The 19,435-nt window shown below is 39.3% G+C and overlaps 1 protein-coding gene across 1 annotated transcript in view; it reads left to right on the top strand.

Moving 5' to 3' along the window:
- ASIC5 (acid sensing ion channel subunit family member 5) overlaps positions 1-19,435 on the top strand; it is a 48,787-nt gene that overhangs the window by 13,596 nt on the left and 15,756 nt on the right. Inside the window, 1 exon segment of the mRNA XM_057547134.1 lies at positions 18,711-18,948. Within this exon segment, the coding sequence (XP_057403117.1) occupies positions 18,711-18,948 (238 nt within the window).

The following is a 19,435-nucleotide window of genomic DNA, read 5'->3' as shown; positions in this document are numbered from 1 at the left end:
ACGGAGATCACCTTCCTCCCCACAAGTACATCAGAAACACATCTACATGAGGAACAACTCCTACAGAACACCCACTGAATGCTGGCAGAAGACCTCAGACCTCCCAAAAGGCAAGAAACTCCCCACGTACCTGGGGAGGGCAAAAGAAAAAAGAAACAACAGAGACAAAAGAATAGGGACGGGACCTGCACCAGCGGGAGGGAGCTGTGAAGGAGGAAAGGTGTCCACACACTAGGAGCCCCTTCGCGGGCGGAGACTGCGGGTGGCGGAGGGGAAGCTTCGGGGCCACAGAGGAGAGCGCAGCCACAGGGGTGCGGAGGGCAAAGCGGAGAGATTCCCGCACGGAGGCTCGGCGCCGAGCAGCGCTCACCAGCCTGAGAGGCTTGTCTGCTCCCCCGCCGGGGCGGGCGGGGCTGGGAGCTGAGGCTCCGGCTGCGATCGGATCGCAGGGAGAGGACTGGGGTTGGCGGCGTGAACACAGCCTGAAGGGGTTAGTGCACCACGGCGAGCCGGGAGGGAGTCCGGGAAAAAGTCTGCAGCTGCCGAAGAGGCAAGAGACTTTTTCTTGCCTCTTTGTTTCCTGGTGCGCGAGGAGAGGGGATTCAGAGCGCCGCCTAAACGAGCTCCAGAGACGGGCGCGAGCCACAGCTGTCAGCACGGACCCCAGAGACGGGCATGAGACGCTAAGGCTGCTGCTGCCGCCACCAAGAAGCCTGTGTGCGAGCACAGGTCACTCTCCACACCGCCCCTCCCGGGAGCCGGTGCGCCCGCCACGGCCAGGCTCCCGTGACCCGGGGACAAGTTCCCCGGGAGAACGCACGGCGCGCCTCGGGCTGCTGCAACGTCACGACGCCTCTGACGCCGCAGGCTCGCCCCGCCTCCTCCGTACCGCTCCCTCCCCCCGCCTGAGTGAGCCAGAGCCCCCGAAGCAGCTGCGCCTTTAACCCCGTCCTGTCTGGGCGGGAACAGACGCCCTCAGGCGACCTACACGCAGAGGCGCGTCCAAATCCAAAGCTGAACCCCGGGAGCTGTGCGAACAGAGAAGAGAAAGGGAAACCTCTCCCAGCAGCCTCAGGAGCAGTGGATTAAAGCTCCACAATCAACGTGATGTACCTGCATCTGTGGAATACCTGAATAGACAACGAATCATCCCAAATTCAGGAGGTGGACTTTGGGAGCAACTGTAGACTTGGAGTTTACTGTATGCATCTAATTTGTCTCTGGTTTTATGCTTATCTTAGTTTAGTAGTTAGAGTTTATTATCACTGATAGATTTGTTTATTGATTTGCTTGCTCTCTTCCTTTCTTTTACTTTTTAAATTTTTAAATTATTTTAAATAATATTTATATATTTTTTATTTTAATAACTTTATTTTATTTTATTCTTTCTCTCTTTTTTTCCTCCATTTTCTTCTGAGCCATGTAGCTGACAGGGTCTTGGTGCTTCAGCTGGGTATCAGGCCTGAGCCTCTGAGGTGGGGGAGCCAAGTTCAGTACATTGGACCACCAGAGACCTCCAGGCCCCACGAAGTATCAGACAGCAAGAGCTCTCCCAGAGATCTCCATCTCAATGCTAAGACCCAACTCCACTCAACGACCAGCAAGCTACAGTGCTGGACACCCCATGCCAAATGACTAGCAAGACAGGAACACAACCCCATCCATTAGCAGAGACGCTGCCTAAAATCATAATAAGGTCACAGACACCCCAAAATACACCACCAGACATGGACGTGCCCACCAGAAAGACAAGATCCAGCCTCATCCACCAGAACACAGGCACCAGTCCCCTCCACCAGGAAGATACACAACCCACTGAACCAACCTCACCCACTGGGGGCAGACACCAAAAACAACAGGAACTACTAACCTGCAGCCTGTGAAAAGGAGATCCCAAACACAGTAAGTGAAGCAAAATGAGAAGACAGAGAAACACACAGCAGATGAAGGAGCAAGGTAAAAACGCACCACACCAAACAAATGAAAGGAAATCGACAGTCTACCTGAAAAAGAATTCAGAGTAATGATAGTAAAGATGATCCAAAATCTTGGAAACAGAATGGAGAAAATACAAGAAAAGTTTAACAAGGACCTAGGAGAACTAAAGAGCAAACAAACAATGATGAACAACACAATAAATGAAATTAAAAATTCTCTAGAAGGAAACAATAGAAGAATAACTGAAGCAGAACAATGGAGATGTGACCTGGAAGATAAAATAGTGGAAATAACTACCACAGAGCAGAATAAAGAAAAAAGAATGAAAAGAATTCAGGACCGTCTCAGAGACTTCTGGGACAACATTAACAGGACCAATATTCGAATTATAGGGGTCCCAGAAGAAGAAGAGAAAAAGAAAGGGACTGAGAAAATATTTGAAGAGATTATAGCTGAAAACTTCCCTAATATGGGAAAGGAAATAGTTAATAAAGTCCAGGAAGCACAGAGAGTCCCATACAGGATAAATCCAAGGAGAAACATGCCAAGACAAATATTAATCAAACTATCAAAAATTAAATACAAAGAAAAAATATTAAAAGCATTAAGGAAAAGCAACAAATAACATACAAGGGAATCCCCATAAGGTTAACAGTTAATCGTTCAGCAGAAACTCTGCAAGCCACAAGGGAGTGGCAGGACATATTTAAAGTGATGAAAGGGAAAAACCTACAGCCAAAATTACTCTACCCAGCAAGGATCTCATTTAGATTTGATGGAGAAAGTAAAACCTTTACAGACAAGCAAAAGCGAAGAAAATTCAGCACCACCAAACCAGCTTTACAACAAATGCTAAAGGAATTTCTCTAGGCAGGAAACACAAGAGAAGGAAAAGACCTACAAAAACAAACCCAAAACAATTAAGAAAATGGTAATAGGAACATACATATCGATAATTATCTTAAATGTAAATGGATTAAATGCTCCAACCAAAAGATATAGACTGGCTGAATGGATACAAAAACAAGACCCATATATATGCTGTCTACAAGAGACCCACTTCAGACCTAGGGGCACATAGAGACTGAAAGTGAGGGGATGGAAAAAGATATTCCATGCAAATGGAAATCAAAAGAAAGCTGGAGTAGCAATTCTCATATCAGACAAAATAGACTTTAAAATAAAGACAGTTACATGTGACAAAGAAGGACACTACATAATGATCAAGGGATCAATCCAAGAAGAAGATAGAACAATTGTAAATATTTATGCACCCAACACAGGAGCACCTCAATACATAAGGCAAATGCTAACAGCCATAAAAGGGGAAAACTTTAACACCCCACTTTCAACAATGGACAGATCATCCAAAATGAAAATAATTAAGGAAGCACAAGCTTTAAATTATACATTAAACAACATGCACTTAATTGATACTTGTAGGACATTCCATCCAAAAACAACAGAATACACTTTCTTCTCAAGTGCTCATGGAACATTCTCCAGGATAGATCATATGTTGGGCCACAAATCAAGCCATGGTAAATTTAAGAAAATTGAAATCATATCAAGTATCTTTTCCAACCCCAATGCTATGAGACTATATATCAATTACAGGGAAAAAATCTGTAAAAAGTACAAACTCATGGAGACCAAACAATACACTACTAAATAACCAAGACATCACTGAAGAAATCAAAGAAGAAATCAAAAAATACCTAGAAACAAATGACAATGAAAACACGATGACCCAAAACCTGTGGGGTGCAGCAAAAGCAGTTCCAAGATGGAAGTTTATAGCAGTACAATCCTACATCAAGAAACAAGAAACATCTCAAATAAACAACCTAACCTTACACCTAAAGCAATCAGACAAAGAAGAACAAAAAAAAAAAAAAACCCCTAAGTTAGCAGAAGGGAAGAAATCATAAAGATCAGATCAGAAATAAATGAAAAAGAAATGAAGGAAAAATAGCAAAGATCAACAAAACTAAAAGTTGATTCGTTGAGAAGATAAACAAGTTGATAAACCATTAGCCAGACTCATTAAAAAAAAAAAAAAGAAGACTCAAATGAACAGAATTAGAAATGAAAAAGGAGAAGTAACAACTGACACTGAAGAAATACAAAAGATCATGAGAGATTACTACAAGCAACTCTATGCCACTAAAATGGACAACCTGGAAGAAATGGACAAATTCTTAGAAAAGCACAACCTTCCAAGACTGAACCAGGAAGAAATAGAAAATATAAACAGACGAATCACAAGCAATGAAATTGAAACTGTGATTAAAAATCTTCCAACAAACAAAAGTCCAGGATGAGATGGCTTCACAGGCAAATTCTATCAAACATGTAGAGAAGAGCGAACACCTATCCTCCTCAAACTCTTCCAAAATATATCAGAGGGAAGAACACTCCCAAACTCATTCTACAAGGCCACCATCACCCTGATAGCAAAACCAGACAAAGCTGTCACAAAGAAAGAAAACTACAGGCTAATATCCCTGATGAACATAGATGCAAAAATCCTCAACGAAATACTAGCAAACAGAATCCAACAGCATATTAAAAGAATCATACACCATGATCAAGTTGGGTTTATCCCAGGAATGCAAGTATTCTTCAATATATGCAAATCAATCAATGTGATAAACCATATTAACAAATTGATGGAGAAAAACCATATGATCATCTCAATAGATGCAGAAAAAGCTTTCAAAAAAATTCAACACCCAATTATGATAAAAACCCTCCAGAATGTAGGCATAGAGGGAATGTACCTCAACATAAGAAAAGCCATATATGACAAAGCCACAGCCAATATCGTTCTCAATGGTGAAAAACTGAAACCATTTCCACTAAGATCAGGAAGAAGACAAGGTTGCCCACTCTCACCACTATTATTCAACATAGTTTTGGAAGTTTTAGCCACAACAATCAGAGAATAAAAAGAAGTAGAAGGAATCCAAATCAGAAAAGAAATAAAACTGTCACTGTTTGTAGATGACACAATACTATACATAGAGAATCCTGAAGATGCTACCAGAAAACTACTAGAACTAATCAATAAATTTGGTAAAGTAGCAGGACACAAAATTAATGCACAGAAATCTCTTGCATTCCTATACACTAATGATGAAAAATCTGAAAGAGAAATTAAGGAAACATTCCCATTTACCATTGCAACAAAAAGAATAAAATACCTAGGAATAAACCTACCTAAGGAGACAAAAGATCTATCTCCAGGAAACTATAAGACACTGATGAAAGAAATTAAAGGTGATACAAACAGATGGAGAGATATACCATGTTCTTGGATTGGAAGAACCAACATTGTGAAAATGACTATACTACCCAAAGCGATCTACAGATTGAATGCAATCCCTGTCAAACTACCAATGGCATTTTTCACAGAACTAGAACCAAAAATTTCACAATTTGGATGGAAACAAGAAAGCCTCCAAATAGCCAAAACAATCTTGAGAAAGAAAAATGGAGCTGGAGGAATCAGGCTTCCTGACTTCAGACTATACTACAAAGCTACAGTAATCAAGACAATATGGTACTGGCACAAAAACAGAAATAGAGATCAATGGAACTGGATAGAAAGCCCAGAGATAAACCCACGCACATATGGTCACCTTATTTTTGATAAAGGAGGCAAGAATATACAATGGAGAAAAGACAGCCTCTTCAATAAGTGGTGTTGGGAAAACTGGACAGCTACATGTAAAAGAATGAAATTAGAACACTCCCTAAAAACATACTCAAAAATAAGCTCAAAATGGATTAAAGACCTAAATGTAAGGCCAAACACTATAAAACTCTTAGAGGAAAACATATGCAGAACACACTATGACATACATTACAGCAAGATCCTTTTTGACCCACCTCCTAGAGAAATGGAAATAAAAAGAAAAATAAACAAATGGGACCTAATGAAACTTAAAACTTTTGCAAAGCCAAAGAAACCATAAACAAGACAAAAAGGCAACCCTCAGAATGGGAGAATATATTTGCAAACGAAGCAACTGACAAAAGATTAATCTCCAGAATATACAAGCAACTCATAAAGCTCAATATCAAAAAAACAAACAACCCAATCCAAAAACGAGCAGAAGACCTAAATAGACATTCCTCTAAAGTAGATATACAGATTGCCAACAAACACATGAAAGGATTCTCAACATCATTAATCATCAGAGAAATGCAAATCAAAACTACAATGAGGTATCACCTCACACCAGTCAGAATGGCCATCATCAAAAAATCTAGAAACAATAAATGCTGGAGAGGGTGTGGAGAAAAGGGAACACTCTTGCACTGTTGGTGGGAATGTAAATTGATACAGCCACTATGGAGAACAGTATGGAGGTTCCTTAAAAAACTAAAAATAGAACTACCATACAACCAGCAATCCCACTACTGGGCATATACCCTGAGAAAACCATAATTCAAATAGAGTCATGCACCACAATGTTCGTTGCAGCTCTATTTACAATATCCAGGACATAGAAGCAACTTAAGTGTCCATCATCGGATGAATGGATAAAGAAGATGTGGCACATATATACAATGGAATATTACTCAGCCATAAAAAGAAATGAAATTGAGTTATTTGTAGTGAAGTAGATGGACCTAGAGTCTGTCATACAGAGTGAAGTAAGTCAGAAAGAGAAAAACAAATACTGTATGCTAATGCATATATATGGAATCTAAAAAACGGTACTGATGAACCTAGTGACAGGACAGAAATAAAGATGCAGACATAGAGAATGGACTTGAGGACACAGGGCGGGGGGAATGGTAAGCTGGGACAAAGTGAGAGAGTGGCAAGGACATATATACACTACCAAATGTAAAATAGATAGCTAGTGGGAAGCAGCCGCATAGCACAGGGAGATCAGCTTGATGTTTTGTGACCACCTAGAGGTGTGGGATAGGGAGGGTGGGAGGGAGAAGCAACAGGGAGGGGATATGGTGATATAAGTATACGTATAGCTGATTCACTTTGTTATACAGCAGAAACTAACACAACATTGTAAAGCAATTATACTACAATAAAGATGAAAAAAATAATAATAAGTCTCTATAACTTTGCTAGTATAACCTTTCTTGGATGAATGAAATAGTTTATTGTTTGCTATTTAGTATACACAAAACCACTGAAGGTCTTAAATTGTACTGAAAAACTGAAATGTAAGGGGCTAAGAAGCTTATTGATTTCTTCTCCATTTTCCTTCTTTTCTTCCTTCTTTCCCTCCACAGTTATATGATGGGCTAAGCAACAAGCCCTGTGGTTAAGTAGATGTAGAAGTATTTATCCTTGCATTTAAAAAATTTGTTAATTTACAAAAGAAAGAGAAACATTAGCAATCACAATGCAGTATGTGAGGCGACTATAGATTACATTAAACGTGAGTGCAGGGGCTCTGAGAGCACAGATGACAGGTGACAGTCCCTGTCTGGGTGTCACGGAGTGTGAGTGTCTGAGGATGTCCAGGCAGTTTGTAGGGGGAGATGACGAATAACTTGAAGATACAGAGAAGCACTGTGCTAAAGTATGGAGATGTGAAATGCTTCAACGTGTTCAGGGTGAGACGTTTATTGTAGTAGGAACGCGCCCAGCTCCATGGGCGTGTGACCTGTGCTCACCCTTGGTTTACTGCTCTGCTGTTGTTGAGCCCTTGACCACAACTCCCTGCAGAGAACTGCATGTCCCTGGCTGTGCACCAGGTCTCCCGTGGGGAGGGCAGCTTCCCCACGAGGCCGTCCATGAAAAGCCTTGTCACTGTCTGTGGTCAAGCAAGAACGGCTGCACATAAGATTTTCACCTGGCGGTGGTGGAGGTGGCTTCCTTCAGATCCACCACTGATCAGCTCTTTTACCATGGACAAGTCACTTCACCTTTTTAAGCTTCAATATGTGTGCGTACAAAATGATGTAATATCATCTACCTCACATGCTTGCTGTGTCATTAGATCAGGTAATATATACACCATTTTGTCTCATCCCTGGGGTGTTGTTTGGACAGGTGCTCAATATACAGTAGGTATTATAGCATGTTCCTGTGACTTTTAGATATATATCAATATATGTATCAAGGTCCCAAAAAGTAGAAGTAAATCAAATGCCCCCAAATATTTTCAATACTTTTGCTCTGTACTATTTTAAATGGTATGTGTTCTAACGAAAGCAAAGATTGGTTGAAGATATCCTTTATTAAAAGAAAATGTATTTATCATCTTGAGAACAGCAGTGTGAGGACCCTCACAGATCTTTTCCCCAGAGAAACAACCATAACTGGTAAACTGTATTTAAAAAATTAACCATTTAGAATTTAACAAACTCCTACAACTCAGTAGCAAAAAACAAAAACAAAAATCCCTAAGAACCCAATTTGAAATGTACTGAGAACTTGAATAGACATTGCTTCCAAAAAGGCATACAAATGGCCAACAAGAATATGAAAAAATGCTCAATATCACTAAGCATCAGAGAAATGCAAATCAATACAACAATTAGATATCACCTCAGACCTGTCAGGATGGCCATTACAAAAAACAAAAGACAAGAAATGTTGGTAAGGATGTGAAGAATTTGGAACCCTTGCACACAGTTGGTGGGAATGCAAAATGGTGCATCTGCTATGGAAAACAACATGGAGGTTCCTCAGAAAACTAAAAATAGAGATACCACATGTTCTAGCAATCTCAGTCTTAAATTTTTATACAAAATAATTTAAATCAGGGTCTCATAGAGATATTACCACACTCATATGCATTGCCTAAGATCTAGAAATAAACTAAATGCACATTGACTGACAAATGGACAAAGAAAATGTAGAATATGCATATAACAGAATATTATTCATCTGTGAAAAAGAAGGAAATTCTGCAATAGGAGAGAATGTGGCTAAACCTTCAGGATGTTATGCTAAGTTAAATAAGTCACAGAAAGGCAAATACTGCATGATTCCACTTATGTGAGGTGTCTGAAATAGTCAAATTCATAGAATCAAAGGTTGGAATGATAGTTGCCAGGGTCTGGCAGGGGGCGGGGTATAGAAATAGGGAGCTACTAGTCAACAGGCATAAAGTTTCAGGTAGTTAGGATAAATGAACTCCAGAGACTTGCTGTACAGACTTGCACCTAGAGTCAACCATCCTGCATCCCACACTTTCATTTGTTAGAAGGGCAGATCTCATGGGAAGTATTCCTATCACATAAAATAACATGTTTTAAAATTTTGCAAAAAAAAGAGAAAATCATTGAATCTACTACAATAATTAGAATATAATAGAATGCACCTAAATATTTATATATAAAAACAGCCATTTAAAGTATCTGGAAGTTGTCCTCAGGGAATATAGCAAATGAAGACATACTTATTCAAGAAAATCCACTAAATCTCAACCAGAACAGGGAGAGTCCACAGAACCTGAGCCACAAACACTCCCTCCTTCCCCCTTTCTGTCCCAGCATGACAGGAGGTCTGCTCCAGCTGGGTTTGACCAAGAAGACAGAGCTTTTCTCCTCCCAGCTTCTAGTCAAGCGTTACACTGTGCCCTGGGAAACACAGGTGGTCAACATTCATCATCCAACCCGGCTCAAGTCACAAAGGCTAAATTCCAGACGACCACAGTTAAGACGCTGAGGGCTCCCTTCTTTATGTGACCCCCACTTACAGGGTCGAAGCTGTGTCTAAGGCCTGGTAGATTGAGATAATCACCCTCATCCAGCCTGCCCAAGGATGGAGGCTCCTCCTTGAGAGTGACAAAGTCAGAAAACCGGATACCTCTTCCCTGCCCAGAATCCTCCTTGTAAATGTTTTGCTGGGTGGAAAAGGAAGGCCATAAGAAAAATGAATTCTGAAACTCTCTCCAGAGGAACTCTGTTTTGAACAGAGTGTGGTGAAGTTCAAGCCTAAGGGGGCTCGCAAAAACACCATATATTCTGGTGGTAAAGCAGTTAAGAGGAGGCTAGTGGGTCCATAAAAACAAGCTAAACCACAGGCCAGCAGTTTTCCAATGAGAATCCAAGAAAGAGGCACACAAGAAGAGTCCTCCTGGGGTCAGAAGAACTCTCAAACACTGGCCTCAAACTCTTCTGTAAAAGGGCCCAAATTTAATTTGATTAGACTCTGGAGCAATTTATGACCCAGGATATTGTTAAAAACAATACAGGGGCTTCCCTGGTGGCACAGTGGTTAAGAATCCGCCTGCCAATGCAGGGGACATGGGTTCGAGCCCTGGTCCGGGAAGATCCCACATGCCGTGGAGCAACTAAGCCCATGCGCCACAACTACTGAGCCTGTGCTCTAGAGCCCATGCTCTGCAACAAGAGAAGCCACCACAAATGAGAAGCCCGCACACCACAATGAAGAGTAGCCCCCGCTCTCCACAACTAGAGAAAGCCTGCATGCAGCAACAAAGACCCAATGCAGCCAAAAATAAATAAACAAATAAATAAATTTTTAAAAAAACAAACAAAAAAACAATACAGCATAAGAGAATTAAAACGCAAGCCACAGAATGATAGAAATTTTTGCAAAAGACATATCTGATGAAGGACTCTTATCCAAAATATACAAAGAACCATTCAAACTTAAAAAAATAAGAAAACAACTTGATTTAAATATGAGCGAAAAACCTTAACAGATACCTCATCAAAGAAAACATACAGATGGCAATTAGCATATAAAAAGATGCTCTACATCATATCATCAGGAAAATGCAAATTAATACAACAGTGAGATACCTATTAGAACGGCACACCTATTAGAATGACCAAAATCCAGAACACTGACAACATCAAATCTTGGTGGAGATGTGGAGCAAAAGGAATACTCATTCATCCCTGGGAGGAATGCAAAATGGTACAGCCACTTTGGAAGGCAGTTTGACATGCTTTTTTACAAAACTGAACACACTCTTACCATATGATCCAGCAATTTTGGTCCTTGATATTTAGCCAAAAAAGTGGGAAAATTCTGACCACACATAAACCTGAACATGAATGTTCACAACAGCTTTATTCGTAATTCAAAAATTTGGAAGCAACCAAGATGTTCTTAAGTAGGTGAATGGATAAATAAACTGTGGTACATCCAGACAATGGAACATTATTTAGTGGTTAAAAAAAATATGAGCTATTAAGCCATGAAAAGATGAGGACACTTAAATGCATATTCCTAAGTTTAAAAAAAAAATTTTGAATCTAAAAGGATACTTACTGTATAATTCCAACCATATGACGCTCTGGAAAAGGCAAAGCTGTGGAGACAGTAAAAAGATCAGTGGTTTCCAGGGATCAAAGGAGAGGGAGGGATGAGTAGGCAAAGCACGGAGGACTTTTAGGGCAGTTTTCATACTCTGTGTGATGCGATAATGGTGGAGACATGACATTGTGTACTGGCCAAACCCACAGAATGTACAACACCAAGAGTGAATCCTGGTATGAACTCTGTCTTTGGATGATGATGATGTGCCCATGTAGGTCCATCAGCTGTGACAAACGTTCCATCTGGCAGGGATGTTGATAATGGGGGGAGGCTGTGGTAGCTGGGAGCAAGCAGTATATGGGGAGCTCTCTGTACCTTCTTCTCAAATTGCTGTGAACCTGGGCTTCCCTGGTGGCGCAGTGGTTGAGAGTCTGCCTGCCAACGCAGAGGACACGGGTTCGAGCCCTGGTCTGGGAAGATCCCACATGCCGCGGAGCAACTAGGCCCGTGAGCCACAACTACTGAGCCTACGCGTCTGGAGCCTGTGCTCCGCAACAAGAGAGGCCGCGACAGTGAGAAGCCCGCGCACCGCGATGAAGAGTGGCCCCCGCTCGCTGCAACTAGAGAAAGCCCTCGCACAGAAACGAAGACCCAACACAGCCAAAAATAAATATAAATAAATTTTTTAAAAAATTGCTGTGAACCTGAAACTTCTTTTAAAAATGAAGTCTACTAAAAAAAAATTGAGCCAGCAATTAGTGGAGCCTAGCTCCTGGATGTGATACCAGTAGAGGCAGATGGCTTAACAGGGAAATTAGGGGAAGAGATGATCAGATGAGCCAGTTAAAGCAACTGCCATCAAAAGATGACTCTACCACTGCCTAAGGCTGTGCCCTCTAGGAGTGACATCAGAATAGCCCATCCATCACTAAGCAAAAAATAATTTTTAAAAAAGGCAAACAACAGCAATTCCTGGGGGAGGAAGGATTATTACAGTGGTGAAGTAGTGCCTCCCCCAAAATTCATATCTACCCAGAACCTCAGAAAATATTAAATATTTTCATATATTCATATGAAAATAGGGTCATTGCAGGTGTAATTGGCTAAGATGAGATTATACTGCATTAGGGTGATCCCCAGATCCAACGACTGCTGTCGTTAAAAGGACAGAAAAAGACACAGAGATATTGAGGGAAAAAGCAGAAACTGGCATCATGCTTCTAGGAGCCAAGAAATATGTGAGGCTGTTATAACCTGGATAAAGCAAGGAAGGGTTCCCCAGAGCCTTTACAGGGAGCATAGCCCCACTGACACGTCGATTCCAGAATTCTGACCTGCTGAACAATGAGAGAATGAACTTCTGGTTTTTTTAAGGTGCCAAGTTTGTGATAACTTGTTATGGTAGCCCTAGTAAACTAATAAGATTGGTATCAAGATTTGCTACTGTATATTATCTGAAATGTTAAGTTTTCAACATCAAAAAAAAAAGCAAAGTAAAAGGAAATTATGAACCCATACACAGAAAAATGAAAGTCAGCAGAAACTGCCCAGTTTAGATATCAGACTTAGCAGATGAAGGCATCAAAGCAGCTATTATAAATATATTTAAAGGACTGAAGAAACCGTGATTAAAGACATAAAGGAAGCTATAATGGCAATGTCTCATCAAACAAAGACTATCAATAAGGACATAGAAATTATACAAAGGACCAAATGGACATTGTGGTGTTGAAAAGTACAATAATTGATATGAAAAATTCACTAGATCCATGAGGTTCTCAGCAATAAATTTGAACTGGCTGAAGAAATAATCAGTGAACTTGAAGATAAATTGACAAAGTATGTGATCTGAGGAACATACAGAAAAAAACTAACACAGGAAAATGAATAGAGCCTCAGAGAAATGGGGGATACCAAAAAAGCATAAAAATATATGCAAAACGGGAGTACCAGAAGAAGAGAGAATGGAGCAGAAAAATACTTTTAAAATATGTGTCAAAACTCCCCAAATTTGCACAAAAGCAACAGTCTACATATCCAAAAAGTTCAACAAACTTTAAGAAGGATAAATGCAAAGAGATTAACAGCCAGACACATCATAATGGAAACAATGGCAGCCAAAGAACAAGAAAAAAAAAAATCTTGAAAGCAGCCAAAAAAACCCAACTCATTACGTAAAAGGGGATCCAATAAGGCTGACACCTAACTTCTCATTATAAACAATAGAGGCCAGGCAGTTGTGGGATGAGATTTTCAAAGTACTGAAAGAAAAATGTGCCAACCAAATATCTTATATCTAGCAAAAATATATTTTAAAAATGAAGGCAAAATAAAGACCTTCAGAGAGAAACAAAAGCTGAGAGAATTCATTGCTAGCAGACCCATCATACAAGAAATATTAAAAGGAAGTTCTTCAGGATGACAGCAAGTGAACTCAGAGAGTAATTCAAATCCATATAAAAAAAAACACAAAAATACCAGTAAATGTATTTTTGAAATTTTAAAAGACATTAGAAATGTGTATTTCTTCTCCTTTCTTCTCTTACTTGATTTGAGTCTCATGCTCTACCAACTGAGCTAGCCGGGCATCCCTCTTACTTGATTTAAAATGCAAGTGTATAATATTTAGGCTGTAACATATTTTTTTTACAATAACAGCATAAAAGGTGGAAGCAAGGCAGTATTGGAGTAAAGAAATGACACCAGACGGTAACTTAAATCCACAGAAACAAATGAAGAGAACCAGAAATGGTAAGTAAAAAGGTTAATATGCCATGATCTATAGATATTTACTTGATTTATTTTCTTCTTTCATCTTCTTTAAAATACATAAAATTATATAAAAATATCGATATAATATGTACAACATTAATACCAAAAAAAGTGGGAAGAGAAAATAAACTATATTGGAATAAGTATTATTATTTAATAATAAATAAATAAATAACATATTTTAAAATTAATAAAAGGATTTAAATTTTAAAGTAAAAAAATGAAAATTTAATGCAAAAAATAATCAGTAGAGACAAATTATAGGAACAAAAGATATGGGACATATAAAACAAACAGAGTGGCAGATGTAAATCTAATATATCAATAAGAAAGTTAAATTTGAGTGGGTTAAGCAATACAATCAAAAGTCAGAAGTTGTCAGACTGTATTAAAGAAACAAGACATATTGTATATTCAAAGATGCAGAGAGAATAAAGGAAAAGACGGAAAAAGACACATGCAAAGAGCAACTATCATAAGGAGTGGCTATCTTACTGTCAGACAAAATTTAAAACAACGAGTTACTAGAGATAAAGAGGGTCATTTTGTAATGATAAAGGGGCAATCTATCAGGAAGATATAATTCACCGAATATATTTGGATACTTCAGTACTGCAGTCTTAGTAGAACAGCTAGGGAGAGAATCTACAAGGAAATAGAAGACTTTGAAGACTTGAAAATCCATCTAAGCTGACAAGACGCAAGAGACATCTATAGATCGCTACCCAGCAACTGCAGAATGCATGCTCTTCTCGCACGCACGTGGAATGCTCTCTCGGGTAGGTTGTAGCAAGACCGTGGAACAAGCTTCAGTACTTTTAGAAGATTTGAAATCATTCAGAGAATGTTCAGCAACTATCAATACAGGAGAGTGCAATTAGAAGGAAGAAATTTGAGATATTCACAAACATATGGATATTAAACAGCACACACCTAAATAACCAGTGAAAGTGAAAGAAAAAAATCGCGTAGCATTAGACGGCACTCTGAGATGAAGCCTTGCAGACGGGGAAATGCATGGCCGTCAACACCTGGATTCAAAATGAAGAAAGATCTCAAAGAAAATATTTAATACTCTAGGATTTTAGCACTTCCATGTTTCTAATGAAATCTTAACTTGTATAAAATTTAATTTATTTTGCATAGCTCAAATCTCACATCAATGATTTAGACTCTGGTGTTAGATGGTGGCATGTTAAGAAAACCGATAGTGTATCCTCCACTTAGACATAGTTAACGCCCAGACGAAAAGTGAGATTCAGTCGTCTAGAAACTAAAATTGCAGAAGAGGAAAATTCTTAATTATAAGAGAATTACTTATAGGTGACAGATAACTAAGACTTCATCAGTACAGTGGTGGTTAGAGACATTGTCAACACCCAAAGTCTAATTTTACGAATAGACACTTTGAATATCAGTTCACCAGCATCTCACCAACATTGTTTAGCAAATGATTGACAGATCAGGAAAAGAACTTAAGTTGTCTATTGTCTGGTTCTCAAAGCCTATTGTCTTCAAATATTTTAGCTCATGTGCCAGATAAAGGAACTTTAAAAAAAACCATGTATTTCACTTGCATATTTTAAATTGGCATCTAAAATTTTAACCATAGCTTTAAATAACTTTACTTCTTAGTTTTAGGAGATCAAAAGTAAATGTTATGAGATAAAATATGATAAGGATTGACTGTAATAGGAATACATATTTCATATGATTTCATAAAGTTTTAATTACTTTATTGATATAAATACAGAAATTTTTAATCTGTGGACTTTGAATATCACAATAATCTGGAAGTTGCAAATAATAATCCAGTTACATTTAAAATAACAAATTTCACCATATTATTTCAGCTTTTGTCAATCCAGAGGATCCCAGTAAGGGCTCAGATACCCTATGTTTAATGCCATGCTTCACCCTAACCAGAAACATGTGCATATCAGGACAAGACAAAGTTTAAGGAGTTGTGATTAATTCTTAGAGGTGTCTTCCACTAATGTTTGCCTTTGTCAGGGGCCCTGAGATTGTTACACACCAGGGCACATTAAATGCTGAGATTTGTGATGACTGACAGGGAAGAACTCTTTCCTAAATTGGAGAAGATCCATTGTGAATGCAGCCTCTTCCTAACCTCTGAGTTAGAGTGGAGGTCTGGAAATTGATTCCAATTTACAGTGCACTTGGGTCTGTTTCGGTGGGACTCAGTGCAGAGCTGAGTCAGGCATCGACGTGGACTTGAGATGAAACTTACTTGTTTGGGTCATAATCTAGGGAAGTGTAGTTAGAGGTATTCATACAGCTAAGAAGGACAGGCTTGGGAATTGGTGATCAGTTGTTAAATTGTTTTAACAAATCGATGTATTTTCATTGCTTTCTTTTACTAGCCTTTTATCAGCATATGTTAAATGAAGGAGTAACACAGGCTATAACTAAGCAAGGTTTCTGAAAGAATATATTTGGAAGGGTTTTGGGGTTTGCATTAAAGGTGAAAATAAACTCGGAGCAAAACACTTTGATTTTATGCTGAACAATATATCTCACAAAATTTATCAATTCCTTTGTTCCAAATATTGTTAGACTTTATTAAGTTTAATTCACACACCTACATTACCCCCATGATCTCAACTATTATTAGTATAATAAAAAAGCTTCTACAGCAATGTTCTAAAAAGCTCTCCTCTTTAACCTTTTAATTTATTGTAATCATACCTCCTACACCTGTGAGAGTTTCTTCATTTCTCTGCATAACCATTTTGAAAAGAACCCAGTGAACATTGTATGGGGCAGTATTAGCTGAGCCTCTGCAAGATTCAAAGTCACGGGGCTCTGGAGCAGATCCTTGGTGCCTGTCGGTCAGAGAGTTAGAAACCTGAAGTAGGCTAAAGCTCCATCCCCCAGTTTAGAGCTAACACTGTTCTTCTCCCTGGAATCTGTTGCTAATGTAGGTTTTTAACTCCCCAAAAGATCACTAGAAAACACTTTTGCCCCAGAAAATCAAGGTTGTTAGATGTACTGTAGTTAGGTAGAAAACCACGATGATGGGGGGCTGAACAGTATCTCTAAAGAAAGGGGGAATCAAAGAGAATATTTATAGGGTTCTGGGACCTGGGCTGGTGGTTTTAAGACAGGCCTTAGCAGGCTCAGAGCTGGTTACTTAAGGTATTCTATTAAGAGCTGGTCAAAAAAGCAGTTTCTCATCTCTAAAATTATATGATATTGGTTTGGGATTTTTTTTCCCATTTTTGGTTTTGTGTGTGCCCCACCTTGACCGAAAAAGGGTTTAATGTGACTGTCATGAGAAAGAAAAATTACATTAAAGACGATACGAAAGGAAAGTGAAAACATAATATAGAATCTGGGACATAAAGGGAGACCAAGAGCAAAATCACGCACAAACCCTGCACCGCACTTCCTGTACACTCACCAAGAGCGGGTACGTATTTTATTCTATGCTGCCAGGCAACCAATTTGAAGAGAGGAAGTTTGTTCAGTTTCAAGATGTATAATAATATAATATTATATAATATACTATCCAAAATATGAAAGTACCAATCACATTTTGAAAGAAGTTAGGGTATGAATATATAAGAACCATACATAATGCAAAGCAGAAATTGCTTAGCAAAATAAAAGAATTACAAGGTACTTATTAGGGCAAACAGATTACTTCTGCTATGATTGACAGAAAATCACTTTGACAATAATGAGACATTCATTCAATAAATATATACCTTACACTCACTGAATTCCAGGCACTCTTCTACATATTTTAGGAAAAATAATGTAATCATACAAATGACAGCTTGAGGTGGGTTGTATCAAAACATATCTATATATTAACCTGTATCACTTATTAACATACACCAGTTGTATAAGTGGGGAAACAGAATCACAGTCAGATGAGAAAATGTGCTAAGTCATACCATGAAGTTGCTGTGACAATCAGGCTGGACCAGAGGAGCAGAACCTCTATGACTGACAGAGAATAAGGGGTTTATTCTAGGGATTCAGCCCACTAAGTCACAGGGCAAGCAGACTTTGCAGGTCTGCTGCCTCTCCTTCCTAACTGCTGCTTCTAATCAGCAATTAGAAAGGAAGACAGATTTGAAGTGAGGGAAACAAACACGAGCTGGGAATGTGTGTTTCACCTCCGATCCTGGTGGTACCGGTGACCTGCAAGGTAAGTGGGCACCTGCTCCAGGTTGCACCCTGGCTTGACGCCGGATCTGAAGAAGCTGTAGGGGGGGATCGGACAGGGCTGGGGGAGTGCTGGCTGGCTGCTGTCCCCTGCAAACCAGCTGGGGTCGCAGATCCACACACACAGTGTACGTGAGCAACCAAAGCTCCTGCCCTGCAATGAACTAACCAGATGCAGACAAGAGGGAAAGGTTTAGAAATGAGAGTTGCAGGGTCGTCACACGGACTCCGCCCAGAGAATGGTGGAGCTTGGATGTGAATCCAGGAAATCTGAATCCTAAACTGTATTCCTAACAATTACCCACCCACCTCTCTCTCGATGCTGAGGTGTGGAGATCGTTTGGATGTATCCAGAGCAAAGTCTGGGAGGTAGTCTAGGTAAACAAAACTATATGCAGAAACACAAGGTAGATTGCAAGAGGTGACAAAGACGTCTTAGGAATCCAGTTTTGCTTGAATGTAGTATGAATGAGGGGAAATGTAGGAGATAAGATGGAGAAGGTGCTAGGGTTCAGATATTGTCTTCTAGATAATAAGTGTTCATTATTCTAAATATTGCCTTTATTCCTGCTAATAGGTTCCAAACAGAAACTGCAGCCACATTTGGCGTTATTTTTTTCGTACGGAATATCGTATCCAAAGTCCTTCATCCTCAGGAAATCAGTACCAATTCCACTGGCTCTAAAGAGGCTATTGATTTTCTTGCAAGCAAGCAAAACTTCAGCATTACGCAGTTTGTCAAGACAAATGGTTTTTATCTGAACAGTAGCACTTTGTTAGAATGTGACTTTTTTGGAAAGCCATGGGGCCCAGAGGTAATGATTCAAGATTTCTTCAAATTTTATCAATATAATAAGCTACTTCATTGTATCATTTTGCATTGAGGTAAAGTTTACTCCTGTGGGGAATCAATCTAAATTTGCTCAAAGATCAGATGTCATTAGCTCAGCCTTATGACATCAGGCGGTGTGAATACACATGAGACATGCTTCCTTTTTCATATAGTTAGATAAGAAAAGATAGAGAACGGAAGTCTTTGGTGATCTTTCTTGCAGGACAGTCCTTTTAAAAGGAAAACCCTATCCATGATTCCAAATCCCAGCCGAGGATTCAACCAACCACAGACCTTGTAGTACTGTAGCACATATTTATTGAAAAAAATGGGTCCATGCAGTTTGAACCCCTGTTGTTCAAGAGATAACTGTGTATGAAAATGTCTCAATTAGATAATCATATACAAATTGACAAATGCATATTACAAAAAAGGAAAACTGTTGTTGAATACAGACCAAAATCACCAGA

This window comes from Balaenoptera acutorostrata, chromosome 5, assembly GCF_949987535.1.
Source record: "Balaenoptera acutorostrata chromosome 5, mBalAcu1.1, whole genome shotgun sequence".
Taxonomy (NCBI): Eukaryota; Metazoa; Chordata; class Mammalia; order Artiodactyla; family Balaenopteridae; genus Balaenoptera; species Balaenoptera acutorostrata.
This window is presented reverse-complemented; position numbering and strand designations above follow the sequence as displayed.